Genomic DNA, 16,711 nt, shown 5'->3' on the forward strand with positions numbered 1-16,711 from the left:
TAACGGACCTCTGAGACTATCACAGTGCAGGTGCATTTATACGGAGACTTGATTACACACAGGGGGATTGTATTTATCATCATTAGTCATTTAGGTCAACATTGGATCATTCAGAGATCCTCACTGAACTTCTGGAGAGAGTTTGCTGCACTGAAAGTAAAGGGGCTGAATAATTTTGCACGCCCAATTTTTCAGTTTTTGATTTGTTAAAAAAGTTTTAAATATCCAATAAATGTCGTTCCACTTCATGATTTGTGTCCCACTTGTTGTTGATTATTCACAAAAAAATACAGTTTTATATCTTTATGTTTGAAGCCTGAAATGTGGCAAAAGGTCGCAAAGTTCAAGGGGGCCGAATACTTTCGCAAGGCACTGTATCATATCAAGTTACACACACACACACACCCACACACATTTCCTCTAGGAAATGACAATAATTTATTACTAAATAATATGGTAGATTATATAGAACTTCAATCATATCTTCATAACTTCATAGTTTTCAGATGATTGCCACTCTGTAGACTAAGAATGCCAACAATTGTCGGAACATTCAGTAGCTGCACTGTACATGATCAGTAACAGGACTAATACCAATAACTCCTTAATATGGCTGTGTTTCAATGATTGAACTAAACATTATCAATGCAGAAATTATCATTTGCAGTTCATCAACAGTATTGTTGAGATGAGACATTCCTTTCTGTCAATTCACTATTATATATTCATTAAAAGTTCATCCACACCTCAACAATACTCCATGTCGATGAATCTTTAACACGGTTGGTTTCCTCCTCTTTCTAAGACAATGGCAATAGTCTATCCTTGCATAGTGGTTGTTGAAAAGATAACAGACCGTTGCCATGGCGATAGATGAAGGAGCAGTGGGTCTTCTTGCTTTGTGAGAAACACAGTAACCCACTAATGATCACAACCTTTCAAGCAGGCCGAAGACCCCAATGCTCCAGTCCGAATGGTAAACCTTTGTAGCGTGGTCAGAGGAGGAGCGGGATGATTGGCATGCGCAGGTGAGGGTAGTCCTTAAACTCCCTGGAGTAGGTTTTATGCTTCCCTTTGGCCCAGATGGTCATCTGGATGAAAGCTAAGAAGGTGAACAAGGCCACTGTGGAGAGATGGAAAAACTAATAGAGCGTGTATTGTACCTTAGTGGCAACAAAGTGCAACACACAAACGAGTTGTGTATATAAAATGCCTGGGTGAGTAAAATGGCCAACATATTAATTAGATACTAGAAAATGTTTAAAATATTATATGAATCAACTGACCTGGTAGACACTGGGTCATGACAGAGAAACTCGCCCAGGCTCCTACCTAAATATAAGAAATACAGATCTTTTGTTACTCCATTGATATTCCATATTATTAACAGACGTGTGACTCTTCCCGACTAGCAAACATTGAGCATTCCATAAACCTCTGCTATATAGTCAGAACACATTGTCATAGGGCTCCCAAGTGGCACAGCGGTCTAAGGCCCTGCATCTCAGTGCTAGAGGCGTCACTACAGACCCTGGTTCGATACCAGGCTGTATCACAACCGGCTATGATTGGAAGTCCCATAGGGCGGCGCACAATTTTCCCAGCATCGTCCAGGTTTGGCATAGTCTATCCTTGCATAGGGGTAGGCCGTCATTGTAAAGAATAATTTGTTCTTAACTGACTTGCCTAGTTAAATAAAACATATCCTTCAGCCTTACCTCGTAGGTATAATTGGGGCAGGACACGAAGAAGAACAGCCATGTGAATGGGTTCTTCGTCGGGTGAGGGAACTTTCTGCACTTGGGCCCACCTTCTGCCTTGAGGTTATTCAGGGCCACGTGAATGGAGAAATTCCCTAACTCACAGAGCTGCAGTCAAAACACAAACACATATCGGGTTCTCACACGTCCAAGTCATCTGTAAAAATGATGTCTCATGTTTATGACCTCATTGGGTGTCTGTCAGCAATACATACCACAAATATGGCCAGTGCATAGTTCACTTGCATATCCCCATACGCTGTGGAGAGATATAAGCCAGTGGTTAGTTTAGATGTTTTGGTGAGCCCACAATAACTCCTATTATTGTGATGTGGTGTACCTATTTATGGTGTGGCATTGAGTGGAGGCATTGAGTGGTAAGACTGAATGATAGAGGACTTACATGGTGGTGTATACAGTGGATGGTTGATGTAGAAGGCTAACCATGCTGAGAAGGCCCAGTAGTATACACAGTTCTGACAGAAAGAGAGGTAAAAACACCAGTAAAGATACTGTCAAATTGTCAGTGTTTCCAATTAAAGTCATATGTTATATCATTGTGAAATATTTCAATGGCATGAAATTATAGAGAATTATACTGTTGCAGTGTATAATAAGCCTTTGATAGGACAATGACAGAACATCACTGTATGTTTTGTATTGAGAATACATGACCCTAATGTAAAGGAGCACTGCAAAGTATGATAGTAGTACTGTAAAATACATGCCTCTAATGTAAAGGAGCACTGCAAAGTATGATAGTAGTACTGTAAAATACAAGCCTCTAATGTAAAGGAGCACTGCAAAGTATGATAGTAGTACTGTAAAATACATGGCCTTAAAGTAAAGTAGCTCAAGTCAAAGTGAAACAGCGTTCTGGAGTATGTGGTCCATACCCTGACTATAGTCCTGAGAGGCATGGTACCATGGGAGAACCGGTGCACAAAGATAGCCTCAATCAACCTCTTGATGTAGTGGCAGGTGTGACAGGCACAGGCTAGTCTGAAGGAGATAAGAGAGAGAGAGAGAGAAAGACAAAGAGAAGACAGGAAGGAAGATCGTCAGGTGGTGAGAGAGAGAAAGGTAAGAATAAGAGAGGGGGAGGGGGGATGGAGGCAAAGAAAGAGAAAGACAGACAAGTGTTGGATTTGGATGTTAGCTAAAACTGATCAGTATATCACTGGGAGTGTTAGTGACTGACTTACGTGACCACTGAGTAGGGGCTGGAGGTAAACACATCCTGGTGTGAGTAGATGTACGGAGCGCGGAAATAGAACAGGAGGTAGATAAACAGAGGACCAAGGTACTCCGCTAAAAACACCTGCCAATAGAAGAAAAGGGTTAAGATGTCCAAGATGTCATTACACACGTCAAATCAACATGAGACTTGAAAGACGAGGCTCATGTCAAATATCAAAGTTAAGAGTTTGATGGGGGACTGCAGTTTGAATCTTTAGTATGTCACAGCCTCTTACCATTGTCCACCCGACCTGTGGACCCAGGTCCTTAAAATATATGGTTGCTGTGGTCCCAACTGGTAGGTTTTGTAATACATCGTCATCCCTCAGTGATTTTCCTTCTGAAAAAACATTATAAACAAGACCTTGTGAAAATAAACTGCAGAGATTGGTTGTCCTGCTCCTTTTCTCACAGAGCAAGGACTTAATTTGCCATGTAAAATGTATTGGATTCTAAGAATATTTCTCTATTAGAACCAAGTCATTGTTCATGTTCTCTTGTCCTACAAGCTCAGCTAGGTGACCTTACTCCTAACCTGTTACATGGAAGAATAATTGAATGTAATTTTAGTGTAAGCTCAACAGGGCAGATATTGACCCATTTAGCTACAGTGTTTTCTGCTAAATGAGATTGTATAACGGTAGACCTCTGCTCTTCAGTAATAAGCTACAGTGGGAAGAAAAATTATGTGAAGCCTTTAGAGTTACCTGGATTTCTGCGTAAATTGGTCATAAAATTGTATCTGATCTTCATCGAAGTCACAACAATAAACAAACACAGTCTGCTTAAACTAATAACACTAATAACATGTCTTTATTGAACACACCGTGTGAACATTCACAGTGCAGTTTGGAAAAAGTATGTGAATCCTTGGATTTAATAACAGCTTGACCCTCCTTTGGCAGCAATAACCTCAACCAAACGTTTTCTGTAGTTGCAGATCGGACCTGCACAACAGTCAGGAGGCATTTTGGACCATTCCTCTTTACAATACTGTTTCAGTTCCACAATATTTTTGGGATGTCTGGTGTGAACCGCTCTCTTGAGGTCATGCCACAGCATCTCAATAGAATTGAGGTCAGGACTGACTGGGCCACTCCAGAAGGTGTTTTGTCTTCTATTCAAGCCATTCTGTTGTTGATTTACTTCTGTATTTTGGGTTGTTGTCCTGTTGCATCACCCAACTTCTGTTGAGCTTCAATTGGACGGACAGATAGCCTTACATTCTCCTGCAAAATGTCTTGATAAATTTGTGAATACATTTTTCCGTGGATGAAAACCTCTTCCAGGCCCTGAGGCAGCAAAGCAGCCCCAAACCATGATGCTCCCTCCACCATAGATGTCACGGTTGTTCAAAGGAGAGGACCAAGGTGCGGGGTGGTGAGCGTACATTTTCTTTATTTTAATCAAAATGACGCCAAACAAAACACTAAACACTACAAAAACAAACCGTGAAGCTCAAACGCAAAGTGCTCTAAGCAGAGTCAACCTCCCATAGAAATAGAAAACATAGAACACAAAACATAAAATGCCAACCCCAACACACGCCCTGACCAAACCAAAATAGAGACATGAACAGGTCAGGGCGTGACAGTACCCCCCCCCCCCAAAGGTGCAAAACCTTAACCTAGAGGGGAGGGTCTGGGTGGGCATCTATCCGCGGTGGCGGCTCTGGTGCGGGACGGGGACCCTCGCCGCCGGCCCTGGACTGGAGACCCTCGCAGCGGGCCCCGGGCTGGAGGGCGACTCTGGCAGCTCCGGGCTGGAGGGCGACTCTGGCAGCTCCGGGCTGGAGGGCGACTCTGGCAGCTCCGGGCTGGAGGGCGACTCTGGCAGCTCCGGGCTCACCAGGCTGGGGAGACATACAGGGGACCTGGCTATGGGAGCAGGCACAGGACTCACCATGCTGGGGAGACATCCAGGAGGCCTCTTCCTTGGCCGAGGCACCGTATACACTGTGCCGTGGAGGCGCACTGGCGGTCTCGAGCGCAGAGCTGGCCCCACCCGTTCTGGCTGGATGCCAGCTTCCACCCGGCAAATGCGGGACGCTGGCACCGAGCACACCGGCCTGTGAATGCTCCGCCTCGACACCGTGAGCATCACCCCATAGCACCGGGCCTGACCAGTCCCATGCTCGCCATGGTAAGCACGGGGAGTTGGCTCAGGTCTACTACCTGACTCTGCCACACTCCCCCCAAAAAAATATTTTGGGGGCTGCCTCTGGCTTCCTTGCCAGCCGTTTTTGTGTCGCCAACTCCATTCTCCGGTATCCCTCCTCGCACTGTTCTAGAGAATCCCAGGCAGGCTCCGGCACTCACCTTTCTATCTCCTCCCAGGTTGTCTCATAATCCAGGTAGCGATGCTCACCTTTCCAGGAGTCCCTTTCACCACGCTGCTTGGTCCTTTGGTGGTGGGAGGTTCTGTCAGGGTTGTTCAAAGGAGAGGACCAAGGTGCAGTGTGGTGAGTGTACATTTTCTTTATTTTAATCAAATTAACGCCAAACAATAGGGAGGACCAAGGTGCAACGTGGTGAGCGTACATTTCCTTTATTTTAATCAAAATGACGCCAAACAAAACCCTAAACACTACAAAAACAAACTCAAAAGAAGCTCAAAAGCAAAGTACTCTAAACAGAGTCAACCTCCCACAAACACAGGTGGGGAAAAAAGGGCACCTAAGTATGGTTCCCAATCAGAGATAACGATAGACAGCTGTCCCTGATTGAGAACCATACCCGGCCAACACAACTTTTGTTGAATGTCCCCATAATATTTTGCCAATAGCGCTGTGGAACATCCAGGTGCTCTTTTGCGAACTTCAGACGTTTAGCAATGTTTTATTTGGACAGCAGTGGTTTCTTCCGTGGTTTCCTCCCATGAACACCTTTCTTGTTTAGTGTTTGGCGTATTGTCGACTCGTCAACAGAGATGTTAGCATCTTCCAGAGATTTCTGTAAGTCTTTAGCTGACACTAGGATTCTTCTTAACCTTATTGATCATTCTGCACTGTGCTCTTCCAGTCATCTTTGCAGGACGGCCACTCCTAGGGAGAGTAGCAACAGTGCTGAAATTTAAAATGAGTAGCAAACTCACATTTTGTGAGTGTTTTTTATGGGGCAGGGCAGCTCGAACCAACATCTCCAATCTTGTCTCATTGATTGGACTCCAGGTTAGCTGACTCCTGACTCCAATTAGCTTTTGGAGAAGTCATTAGTCTAGGAGTTAACATACTTTTTCCAACCTACACTGTGAATCTTGAAATTATGTTTTCAATATAGAAAAGAAAAATACAATCATATACATGTTATAAGTTCAAGAATACTGTTTTGTCTATTGTTGTGACTTAGATGAAGATCAGATACAATTTTATGTAATTCCAAAGGGTTCACATACTTTTTCTTGCCACTGTATATTAAGAGTGTACATGCTTGTTTAAAACCCAATGATCTCATGTGGACATCAGGGTTTTTTTTATTTTACTAGGCAAGTCAGTTAAGATCAAATTCTAATTTACAATGACAGTTGTGCACCACCCTATGGGACTCCCAATCACAGCCAGATGTGAGAGAGCCTGGATTCGAACCAGGAACTATAGTGACACTCTTGCACTGAGATGCAGTGCCTTAGACAGCTGCGCCACTCGGGAGCCCAACTCATGTATTAGATGTTTAGCTTTTGTTTCAGCTTTTAACTTTGTAGATTGTATTGTCTTAAATATCAATTCAATCAAATCTTTAAAAACAAATGAGGGTGTAAAACTGAGTAACTCAACACTCTGCTGTAGTTTAGATTGATAGTACTAGTAATCTAAGCACATACAGTATTCACTTACTGGGGTCGAGCTTGAGGTCCTGTCTGGCTGGATACAACTGTTGATCTGAGACACACACACACGCACAAACACACACACACACACACACACACACACACACACACACACACACACACACACACACACACACACACACACACACACACACACACACACACACACACACACACACACACACACACACACACACACACACACACACAGTTTAATTTGAATCCAGGCCTAGTAGTAAGTAATCAGAATGGAGTAGACTTCAGCTGTAGTGTTCTCACTGCCTCTGACAGTTCCAGGCTCAATGGACATAGCATCTAGTCAGTCTGGCTACACACATGGAATATATACATTCAGAGCCCGGTATCTTGTTTCATTCTAGACTAGATTATAAGTCAACAAACACATACATGACTTGTGAAAAAGACTCTTGATTTCTCCTATTGTAGCATGGGGCTCCACCTGGAAATAGAGACCAAATATCAGTGATATGAGTATAAGTAACACCAACATATTAAAATGCTTCCATGATAAGCTAGATGTTCAAGCTCGTGCTATTTGTACTGTAATTCATGCACTTGTTATAGACTTCTGAATGTCCTGAATGTTTGGTCAGGACTAATAGCCACGGTGTGGGCTGTAACCTACCTTATCTAGAAAACAAAGCTGTTGCCTGGTCCTGCCATCCAGAACCTCCACCTGTGGGAGAGAAAACCCGGTGTGTGACATCAAACAGTATACAGTAGCTAGTAAGCAGCATGTACAACTTCTGGACATTACACAATACCTACAGGAGGACTGGCACATCAACAAGTTCAGTATAATTGTCAGTAAATCAGGAGGTGTCAGTGTGATAATCTGTTGATAGCATCGAGACCTCTCTCCGCTGACTCATCAACACTTCCCAGAAGTAACACCCTGACCTTCGTCAGCCTCACTCTCAAGAAGCAGAAAACGAAGACAAAGAAAAAGGTGAAGAAGGTTCAACGCAGCTTTCTTAGTGGCTTCTTCAAGTAACACACAGCTTATGCCAGGCTTCTATCTCTCTTAGCGTGGGTATTCAATCATACCTTCACCATTGTCATGGAAAGCCACGGAGATCACGTTTTCAGGCTCGATTTGTCCAAATTGAAGTTGAGAGGACAGCTTGCATCTAATTCTTCATCCAGTCAAACTGCCTTTGAGTCAACATGTTACCAACTGCCCCCTGACACCACCAGATAGCTCCACTCAAGACAATATTGATAATCTCACCCAGGAGCACCCTTCAGTCACAGCATGGCCACCTATATTATGACATGACCTTCATAAACCAAACGTGTAGGTCGAAAAGAGAATCCTTCCTTTTTAAGATGGATGACTTTACGAACTAGTCCGAGTCAAGAAGGATGCGTCGGGTCTGGCGGAGGTTGCAGTGGAAGCAGATCTTTTTAATCTAAATTAGCCTTTGTCAGGTGGTGATCTACCGTATATGCACAGAGAGGCCCGTCGGCAGGCAGCTGCAATCTGCCCTGAAAGCACTCGGTGCTCCATCCATAGTGTGGAGCTCAGCAGAGCTGTCGTATCTGAATTGCACTTTTACTGGATAGTGTAATAACCCTCTAATGGATACCTAAAGATTTGCTGAATGCACAGCTAAAGAAATGAACAGAGAGAGGGGGAGAGAGAAAGAGTGAGAGGGGGGAGGGGTGGAGAGAGCGAGAGGTCCACCAAGGATGGACAAAGAGTCGATTACACCCTCACCCCTGCTTGCCTGTGATGTAATGTTTTGATGTTATGATGTACAATTGCATCAGAGAGTTATCATAACTGCATTACAGGGGTGTTTGTTTGTCCTGCTAATGGTGTGCGAGGAGTGTCAGGGGTGTCATCAGCGTGGTGTCGTGTAAAACACTTTGTACTCAGTGTCGTGGTGCCCTTGTCAATCCAATTATCATAGATGTCTCTCCCCTCTCAGGGGGACACAAGGCTCTGCCGATGGAGGACGGAGAGAGAGAGCGAGAGAGACAGAGAGAGAGAGAGAGTGAGAGAGAGAAAGAGAGCGAGAGAGAGCTAGAAAGAGCGCAAGAGAGAGCGGGAGAAAGAGAGACAGAGTGAGCTAGAAGGAGAGAGTGCGCACATGCTAGAGCGAGAGAGAGGGAGAGAGTGCGCACGTGCTAGAGTGAGAGAGAGAATGTTCACGTGCTAGAGTGAGAGAGAGGGAGAGAGTGTGCACATGCTAGAGTGAGAGAGAGGGAGAGAGTGTTCACGTGCTAGAGTGAGAGAGTGTTCACGTGCTAGAGTGAGAGAGAGGGAGAGAGTGTTCACGTGCTAGAGTGAGAGAAAGGAGAGAGTGTTCACGTGCTAGAGTGAGAGAGAGTGTTCACGTGCTAGAGTGAGAGAGAGGGAGAGAGTGTTCACGTGCTAGAGTGAGAGAGTGTTCACGTGCTAGAGTGAGAGAGAGAGTGTTCACGTGCTAGAGTGAGAGAGAGGGAGAGAGTGTTCACGTGCTAGAGTGAGAGAGAGAGTGTTCACGTGCTAGAGTGAGAGAGAGGGAGAGAGTGTTCACGTGCTAGAGTGAGTGTTCACGTGCTAGAGTGAGAGAGAGGGAGAGAATGTTCACGTGCTAGAGTGAGAGAGAGGGAGAGAGTGTTCACGTGCTAGAGTGAGAGAGAAGGAGAGTGTTCACGTGCTAGAGAGGGAGAGTGTTCACGTGCTAGAGTGAGAGAGTGTTCACGTGCTAGAGTGAGAGAGTGTTCACGTGCTAGAGTGAGAGAGTGTTCACGTGCTAGAGTGAGAGAGAGTGTTCACGTGCTAGAGTGAGAGAGAGGGAGAGAGTGTTCACGTGCTTGAGTGAGAGAGAGGGAGAGTGTTCACGTGCTAGAGTGAGAGAGAGGGAGAGTGTTCACGTGCTAGAGTGAGAGAGTGTTCACGTGCTAGAGAGCAAAGTCGTGCTAGAGAGCGAAGTCGTGTTAGAGAGAGAGAGAGGGAGAGAGTGTTCACGTGCTAGAGTGAGAGAGAGTGTTCATGTGCTAGAGAGCGAAGTCGTGCTCGTGTCAAACCAGAGAGCTGCGAGAAAGAGAAGCCGGTAGATGTATAAGTCCTGTAATTGCTGATCTACAACCTACACAGAATAGTTGTAATGTAAAACCATATCATAACTGACCATAAGGGAATGACAATTAAATTGAAGGCAACAGTAAACGGCATAGCACATAGGTGTATTCACTTTGCATTGCCTACTCCAGGCCGCTCACGCAGAGATACTAAATGATTGAGATGTCTATTCTCTCTTTAAAAGCTGTCAGGCCCCTCCCCTGGCCAGACAATGACTATTGTTGTAAATCAGCTCTTTTTTCAATCAGGAACAGTTGATTTCTGTGCTCTCCCTATTGACAGCCTGCCTTAAATCTGCCCTAGCCTCCACTCCAGCTGCTGTAAATACACTAGTAATGATGAGTGATGGACAAGGCCTTCCCAGCAACACACTCTAAGTAATGGCTGACATATCCACTGAGTGCTGGAGCTAGTGTTTTAGCTAAAGATGCTTTAGGGTTCTAGCTAAAACACCGGGACTGATGAATGAATTTACATTTTAGTCATTTACAGACACTCTTATCGAGAGCAACGAGGGTTAAGTGCTTTGTTCAAGGACACATTAACAGATGTTTAATCTATTCAGCTCAAGGATTTGAACCAGTGACCTGTTAGTTGCTGGCCTACGCTCTTACCTGACCCCCAGGTCAGGTAGCCTAATATATTTCAGTGTCAAATCGTCTATTGGCGCATTAACCATGTTTCCATGCAAATATTTTTATGCGCGTGAAGTACCTATCGTAAAAATAACTTGCGACCGGCCTGATGGAAACAGCAAATTGTCATTGATCTTCCAAAATATCGTTAAAACAAAATACATTTGACGGGTGGACAATTTTTTGTTGGTTAAATCATTCGATAAATGGCAGTGGAAACATTTGTTTGCGTAATTATTGAAAAAATAACACTCATTTCACGGTAAATTTGCAGTCACGTGATGCCTTGTTGTGTGGTCCTCCTATTACTAGTTGGAAAAGCATGCAGTTTATTAGGCTACAGAGGAAATAGGTTATAACGAAGTTCACAGGGTGGTGAAAGTGCATGTTGATGATCTTGATGTCATCATGTAGCCTACCCGTAGCTTTGAGCTCCTAACTGGGCACACACTGGTTGAATCAAAGTTTCAATGAAATGGCGTGGAACCAATGATGAATAGACGTTGAATTTACGTCTGTCCCCAGCGGGTAGAGAGCATGTGCCAAGACCAGAGTGGGCACATTAAATGGTTTTGGCACATATTTAGCTGTTTATTGCATTACTTTTTTTGTGCCAAAACCTTAGGCAGAGAAATGGGATGGAAAACCAAGAACTTCTGTTTTTTATTCGGCAAATGAAAAGTTATATGACAAAGTGCTTTTTATGCGTACTACGTTATTACATACAGGTTTTGATGGAACAAGCCAGTTTGATCGAAAACACAACGCTACCGTTAAAATGTACACATTTTTTTTGTGCCAGCATTTGAAAATGTTTCAAGAAATAGATGGAAACGTAGCTATTGTTAAACAAATGCAATATACATTACAGTGATCCTTCCGATGTTCCGCTGCACCATATAAAGAAAGAACAGATATTAATACATAATATCAGTAGATATGTTTAACCAAACAATAATCCCTAAACTAAAATAAGTAAATAAAATAGATGCATTGAAGTAAATGAAACAAAAAAGGCATCTAGAAATATTAGCAAAACTAATGCTAATATTAACCTATGATCACAACACTTACATGACATAAGCAAAGTATAAATTCACTAACGCTAGTCTGCTGTCTTGGGGTTGCCTTTCACCATTGTGGTCTTTACTTAATAATTATCTAATGAGACGAATACTTGAAGGTGCTGGAGCTGGTGTTTTTGCTAAAGATGTTTTAGTGTTCTAGCTAAAACACTGGGAGTAATGAATGAATGAATGAATTCCTTCATTTACTTAAAAAAAATGTGTGTCAAATTGCCTATTGGCATTGTTAACCAAATATATAATATAATTACAGTTCTTCCGATGTTCCGCTGCACCGCGTAAATGAAGAAAAAATATCAATACATAATTACAGTAGATACAGTTAATAACCAAACAATTACCCTCAAACTAAAATAAGTACATAAAAGTTATTCATCATACAGGTGCCAGGTGATAAATATAAGTAAATTAAACAGAAGAGACATCTAAAAATATTAGCATGGCTAAAGCTAATATTAGCCTGTTATTACTAATGACATAAATAAGTACCAAGTAAACTAATGCTAGTTTGCTGTCTTTGAGTTGCCTTTCACCCCGTGTTCTTTATTTGAATTAATATCTTACGAGACGGATACTTGAGGTTTCTCTCCCTCGTGTTGTTTATCTCTAGACTAGACCACAGCACCTGGAATGTGTGTTAATTTAGCACGTGGCTTCCCTGTAACTCTGACTAGCTCTGAGAACATGCCGGTGGGAGGCTATAAATCAGGCGGCTGACAGACCTGTTGCTCTAGTACTCAATTACACATGCGCTTATTTATGATTAGACCACAGAGAGAGAACTAGCTAGCCTTGCAGACATGCTAATAGAGTTAGCCCAGCTAGCATGGCAGCAGCAATATGCTGTAACACCAAGTCAATGAATGCTAAAGCTAATGACAAGGCAAGGCCGTTGGAGGAAACTGAACCGTTTCACATAGCCATAATGGGGATTCACAGAGTTATAATGAGACCAAAGACCAAGGAGGATTTCTCAGAATATTAAAGTCAGACTGCTGTGTTGTCCATTTTATTGCAAAGGTTGTCGCAATTAGAATAAGAAAAGGCTGTCAAGTGTGATATAAGATTATCCAAAAAGCTAAATGTGAGAAACGTCTATTTTTACCCAGACAGATTAACAATTTGTCAGAATTATTGCAATGAAATACAATTAGACACAATTCGAGTGAAAATCAATGCAGCAATGCTAACTAGCAGTGCAGGAAAGTTTCTCAAGTGCAGTCACTCATCTACACACTTTTCTATAATTGACCACCATCACTCTGTTTGGACTGACGTGACCCAGTATCATTCTAATGGTCAAGACCTTTCTTGACCCACTTCTTGACTCAGACTTCCGTTCTTCTTCATTAGCGTTGACATAAATAATGCTTAATTCGACCGAGGCATCTTATAAGAGGTTTTTAAACTTCTGTGTTTGACACACAACAAATACAATAACAGTCCTACTATGCATATCACAGACCTACTGTAGTCATGATAATGGAAATTAATATTCAACTTCATAAACATAACTTTTTCCCACATGCAACCACATGTCAAAAATGTGTTTAAAACGCATCACTTAAAATAGGATTTTAAACTGTTGTGGATGCCTATATGTTCAAGTATACGTTCAAACACCAGTCTTACCTCAAAGAAGGTGGTTCTGCTCATATTGTAGATTTATACAGTATGTCCTTCTCCTATGCTCCTTAGTACAAGTGCCCCTCACACCTCACACACACAGAAGGAGCAGCTCCTTCTATTCCCGTGACAATCCCAGCACTGACCCCCTCCTCTCCCTCCTTCACTTCTTCCCTCCCTCCATCTCTCTTTCTCTCACTCCCTGCCCTCACTGCTCATCTGTTCATCTGAGAGTAGCACCACAGGCACTCCAGAAACACAACACCCTCAATTTCTCTCCCTCATCCCTCTCTTCTACTCGATGCCAGGGAACTTGGGAAAGCCCTTGGCAGGGTCCAGGCTGACAAAGATAGAAAAAGTATTCACCAAGTTATGGTTAGGAATGTATCTGGGCTGCAAATTACTGCTGCTTGGCCAGCTGTGAGAAAAGAGAGAGAGAGAGAGAAGAGAGAGCGAGAGAGAGAGAGAGAGAGAGAGAGAGAGAGAGAGGGGCAGGCAGGCAGACAAACACACATGGTGCAGAGAGAGGAACCCTGCCGAATCCTACAGGAACAGTGACGACTCCTTCCACCACAGCACCCTTGATGCCACCTGCCTAAGGAGAGAGTTATGGTGTAGCTAGCCCCCCTGTGCCCCTTTCTGTTCATCTGTGTCAGCAGAAGATAATCCCAGTGGACCAGAAGGAAACCTGGCATTGGATGCCTGGCATTGGATGGATGTACTCGGTCACTTGTTCCTACATTGACTAAGCAGCACATTTAACATAGATTATTCTATTCTTCTTGTGCATCATTTTCTGGAAGGACATAATCTACCAGCTCTCTAATTGAATATCGTTGGGATATAAATAGATAGCAATTATAAAAACCCAGCACAGTAAATTATGTGAACTCTTGCACTGTGCATGCCTGTTTCAACCCACAACCTATTGTTCCCACTAAACCGCAGTGTCTGCCAACGAATCAATTACAAGAGCAATATTTCTGTGTCTAACCAATTGGAGCAGTGTTCTGATAGCAGGTCTCTGAGATACTAATACTCTGTGTTTCCCCATTCTCGGGTTCCCTCTTTATATTAAGGGGCTCTTGCGCAACACCAGGGTCGACCGACCGGCCATGCGGGCCCCTTCTTCGAGGTGTTTATGGCTTCACATGCTTTCCCATGCTTTAGGTTTCAGTCCTCTTCGTCTCCTCTCTCTCGCTGTGGTTTCTCCTCCAGTCCACCACAGCATACCAGTTATTATTACGCAGTGGGTTGGAGTGCATGCTTGGCTAGAGGGGTTTCTTCTGTATGTCTTGTTAGCAGCCTCTATGCCAGGGCCAACCAAATGCATGAAATGCCAACAGACAAGTGGTGATCAGGGTCCTAATGTCATGTGCTTAGGATGTAGTTCTCATAGTAACCAACCAGCTGTGTTATTTACGATGTTATGAAGTTATGGTATGAAGCTTTAACATTTTGATAATTCAATCTAAAACACACCTGTGCAAGTTAGGGGGAAAGCTGTTTTGAAGATTTCCGCGTGTCTGTCTGTCTGTCTGTCTGTCTGTCTGTCTGTCTGTCTGTCTCTCTCCCTCTCTCTCTCTTTCTATCTCTGCCTGTCTCTCTCTCTCTCTCTCTCCCTCTCTCTCTCTCGCTCTCTCTCTCTCTCTCTCTTTCTCTCCTCCCAGACATACATGGGGAAGACAAAGGCAGCTGTGGACAGGATCTGTGTGGGAGTGTCACCTGGGGAGGTCAGTACAGTGTGTGTCTGCCTGCCTCTCTCTTTCTCTTTCTCTCTCTTGCTCTCTCTCTTCCCCCCCCCCCCCTCTCTCTCTCTCTCTCTCTCTCTCTCTCTCTCTCTCTCTCTATCACTCCCTCTCCCTCTGTAGTGACTTTCTGGTGCCACCCTCAGTCACTGTCATTGCGGCACACTAGTTTTTTGTCTCCTCTGATGGGAGCCAGGCCTGGTGAGAGCCACCCACGTTACAGAAAGATAAGAGGCTAGGGATCCACTTGATGCTTATTTCTCCCAGAACTAAGACAATGGGACAGGTGTAAGCAATCTGGCAGAGATTTCACTTAGCCTGTTGGAGGGGAGAGGCTCAGTAGAACCATCATAATAATGCCTCCACCATCCAGTCACCTCAGATCTGCCATGGGCAGAGGAGAATGCTCAAGGGCAGAGGGAAGAGAGAGAGAGAGAGGGGGGGGGAGAGAGAGAGAGAGAGAGAGAGAGAGAGAGGAGAGAGAGAGAGAGAGAGAGAGAGAGGGGGAGAGAGAGAGAGAGGGAGAGAGAGAGAGAGAGAGAGAGAGAGAGAGAAAGAGAAAGAGAAAGAGAAAGAGAGAGGCAGGCAGACACACATGGTGCAGAGAGAGGAACCCTGCAGAATCCTACTGGAACGGTGACGACTCCTTCCACCACAGCACCCTTGATGCCACCTGAGTTTTTCCCTCTGACATCATCGCACACGTGATAGAACAGCACAATATGTATTGCAAATGTTTCTTTTGCAGTGCTGAGCAACGATCTTCAGCTCGACATCAAAAACAGTATCAAGGGTACAACAGTGGTGGAGTGGCCAGTGGCGCTGTTTCCCCCTACTGCAGATTCCATCTTTAAGGCTGAGCTGCAGGCACCAGGCACATTCCCCATGGGAGTAGACTGCCCTCTACTGGAGAGAGAGGACAGTGGCTCTCAGTAGAACTACAGTATAATGTGTGGGCATTCGGATGTTTTGATAATTATGTCTCGCTGCTTTTCACACCGCCATATCATACATTTCATATGCAATTTCATTATACAAAAATACACGTTGATCAGGGCGTTATACTGCAATATGTTCTGTTGCTTGTTGAAAACTTTTCTTGCATATCAATCAGCACTTCACTATATTTTATACAATAACATGATTTGATTGAGCCACTCAAAGTGCATGCTCCACTGTGATGGTACTAGAAGTGATCTGCATGGGTAAAGAAAGAGTCATGAATGTTCAAGTCATTCTCCTTGTTCTCAGCAGGACACGCAGGTCCATGCACACGTTGAACCTGTTGCCATTAAATCAGACAGAGGAGAGGAGAAGGGGTGATTACTAATGCATGAGTAAGAGTCGCTTTCTCACACGCACACGCTCTCTCTCTCTCTCTCCAGTCTGAAAGTAGAACCCTTCAATAGAGACCCTTTCCATTTAACCCAACGTAGAAGGCCTTATTATTTTAGCCCAATTAATAGTATCCATTTGCATGTGAATCTCAATAGCGTTAGGGGGGCTGGATAAATCAATGGCCTTTAAACACAGAGATAGAAGGTCGTCGGCCATTAGGGAAGGTCACCCTGGAGTTTATGTTATGTAGCGATCCGAGCCTCACCATGGCAACTGCTTCTCATGATCAAAAGTTTGAGAGGCACTGGGCGTCACGGTAATAGACACGTCTCTCCAAGGTCGGCGAGGTAGTCAATGTCTT

The 16,711-nt window shown here is 43.9% G+C and overlaps 1 protein-coding gene across 2 annotated transcripts; it reads right to left on the reverse strand.

Annotated features, from left to right (window-relative positions):
* Positions 1 to 995: 995 nt before the first annotated feature.
* On the reverse strand, positions 996 to 13,352 carry tecrl2a (trans-2,3-enoyl-CoA reductase-like 2a). Of its 2 annotated transcripts, XM_064949893.1 has the most exons (14): positions 13,271 to 13,294; positions 11,890 to 11,907; positions 11,423 to 11,443; positions 7,471 to 7,521; positions 7,233 to 7,284; positions 6,832 to 6,876; positions 3,236 to 3,339; positions 2,966 to 3,081; positions 2,657 to 2,762; positions 2,164 to 2,236; positions 1,976 to 2,019; positions 1,719 to 1,868; positions 1,287 to 1,332; positions 996 to 1,123 (listed from the first exon to the last, which is right to left on the reverse strand). In XM_064949893.1, the coding sequence occupies exons 1-14, from the start codon at positions 13,292 to 13,294 to the stop codon at positions 996 to 998; spliced, it is 978 nt and encodes a 325-aa protein (XP_064805965.1). The 2 variants fall into 2 exon arrangements, with proteins under 2 accessions (XP_064805965.1, XP_064805964.1); XM_064949892.1 differs by lacking the exons at positions 11,423 to 11,443; positions 11,890 to 11,907 and having other exon boundaries at positions 13,271 to 13,352.
* Positions 13,353 to 16,711: the final 3,359 nt, after the last annotated feature.

The sequence above is a fragment of the Oncorhynchus masou genome, chromosome 30 (genome assembly GCF_036934945.1).
Source record: "Oncorhynchus masou masou isolate Uvic2021 chromosome 30, UVic_Omas_1.1, whole genome shotgun sequence".
Lineage (NCBI taxonomy): Eukaryota > Metazoa > Chordata > Actinopteri > Salmoniformes > Salmonidae > Oncorhynchus > Oncorhynchus masou.

What these genes read in the sequence shown, in the direction of transcription:
- tecrl2a (XM_064949893.1), bottom strand. Translation starts at nt 13,294, where the DNA reads ATGAGCAGAACCACCTTCTTTGAG. An exon ending in GGAACATCGGAAGGATCACT is followed by an intron (nt 7,522 to 11,422) that starts GTAATGTATATT and finishes TCTCTCCCACAG; the next exon opens with GTGGAGGTTCTGGATGGCAG. An exon ending in GAGTCTTTTTCACAAGTCAT is followed by an intron (nt 6,877 to 7,232) that starts GTATGTGTTTGT and finishes TGTGTGTCTCAG; the next exon opens with ATCAACAGTTGTATCCAGCC.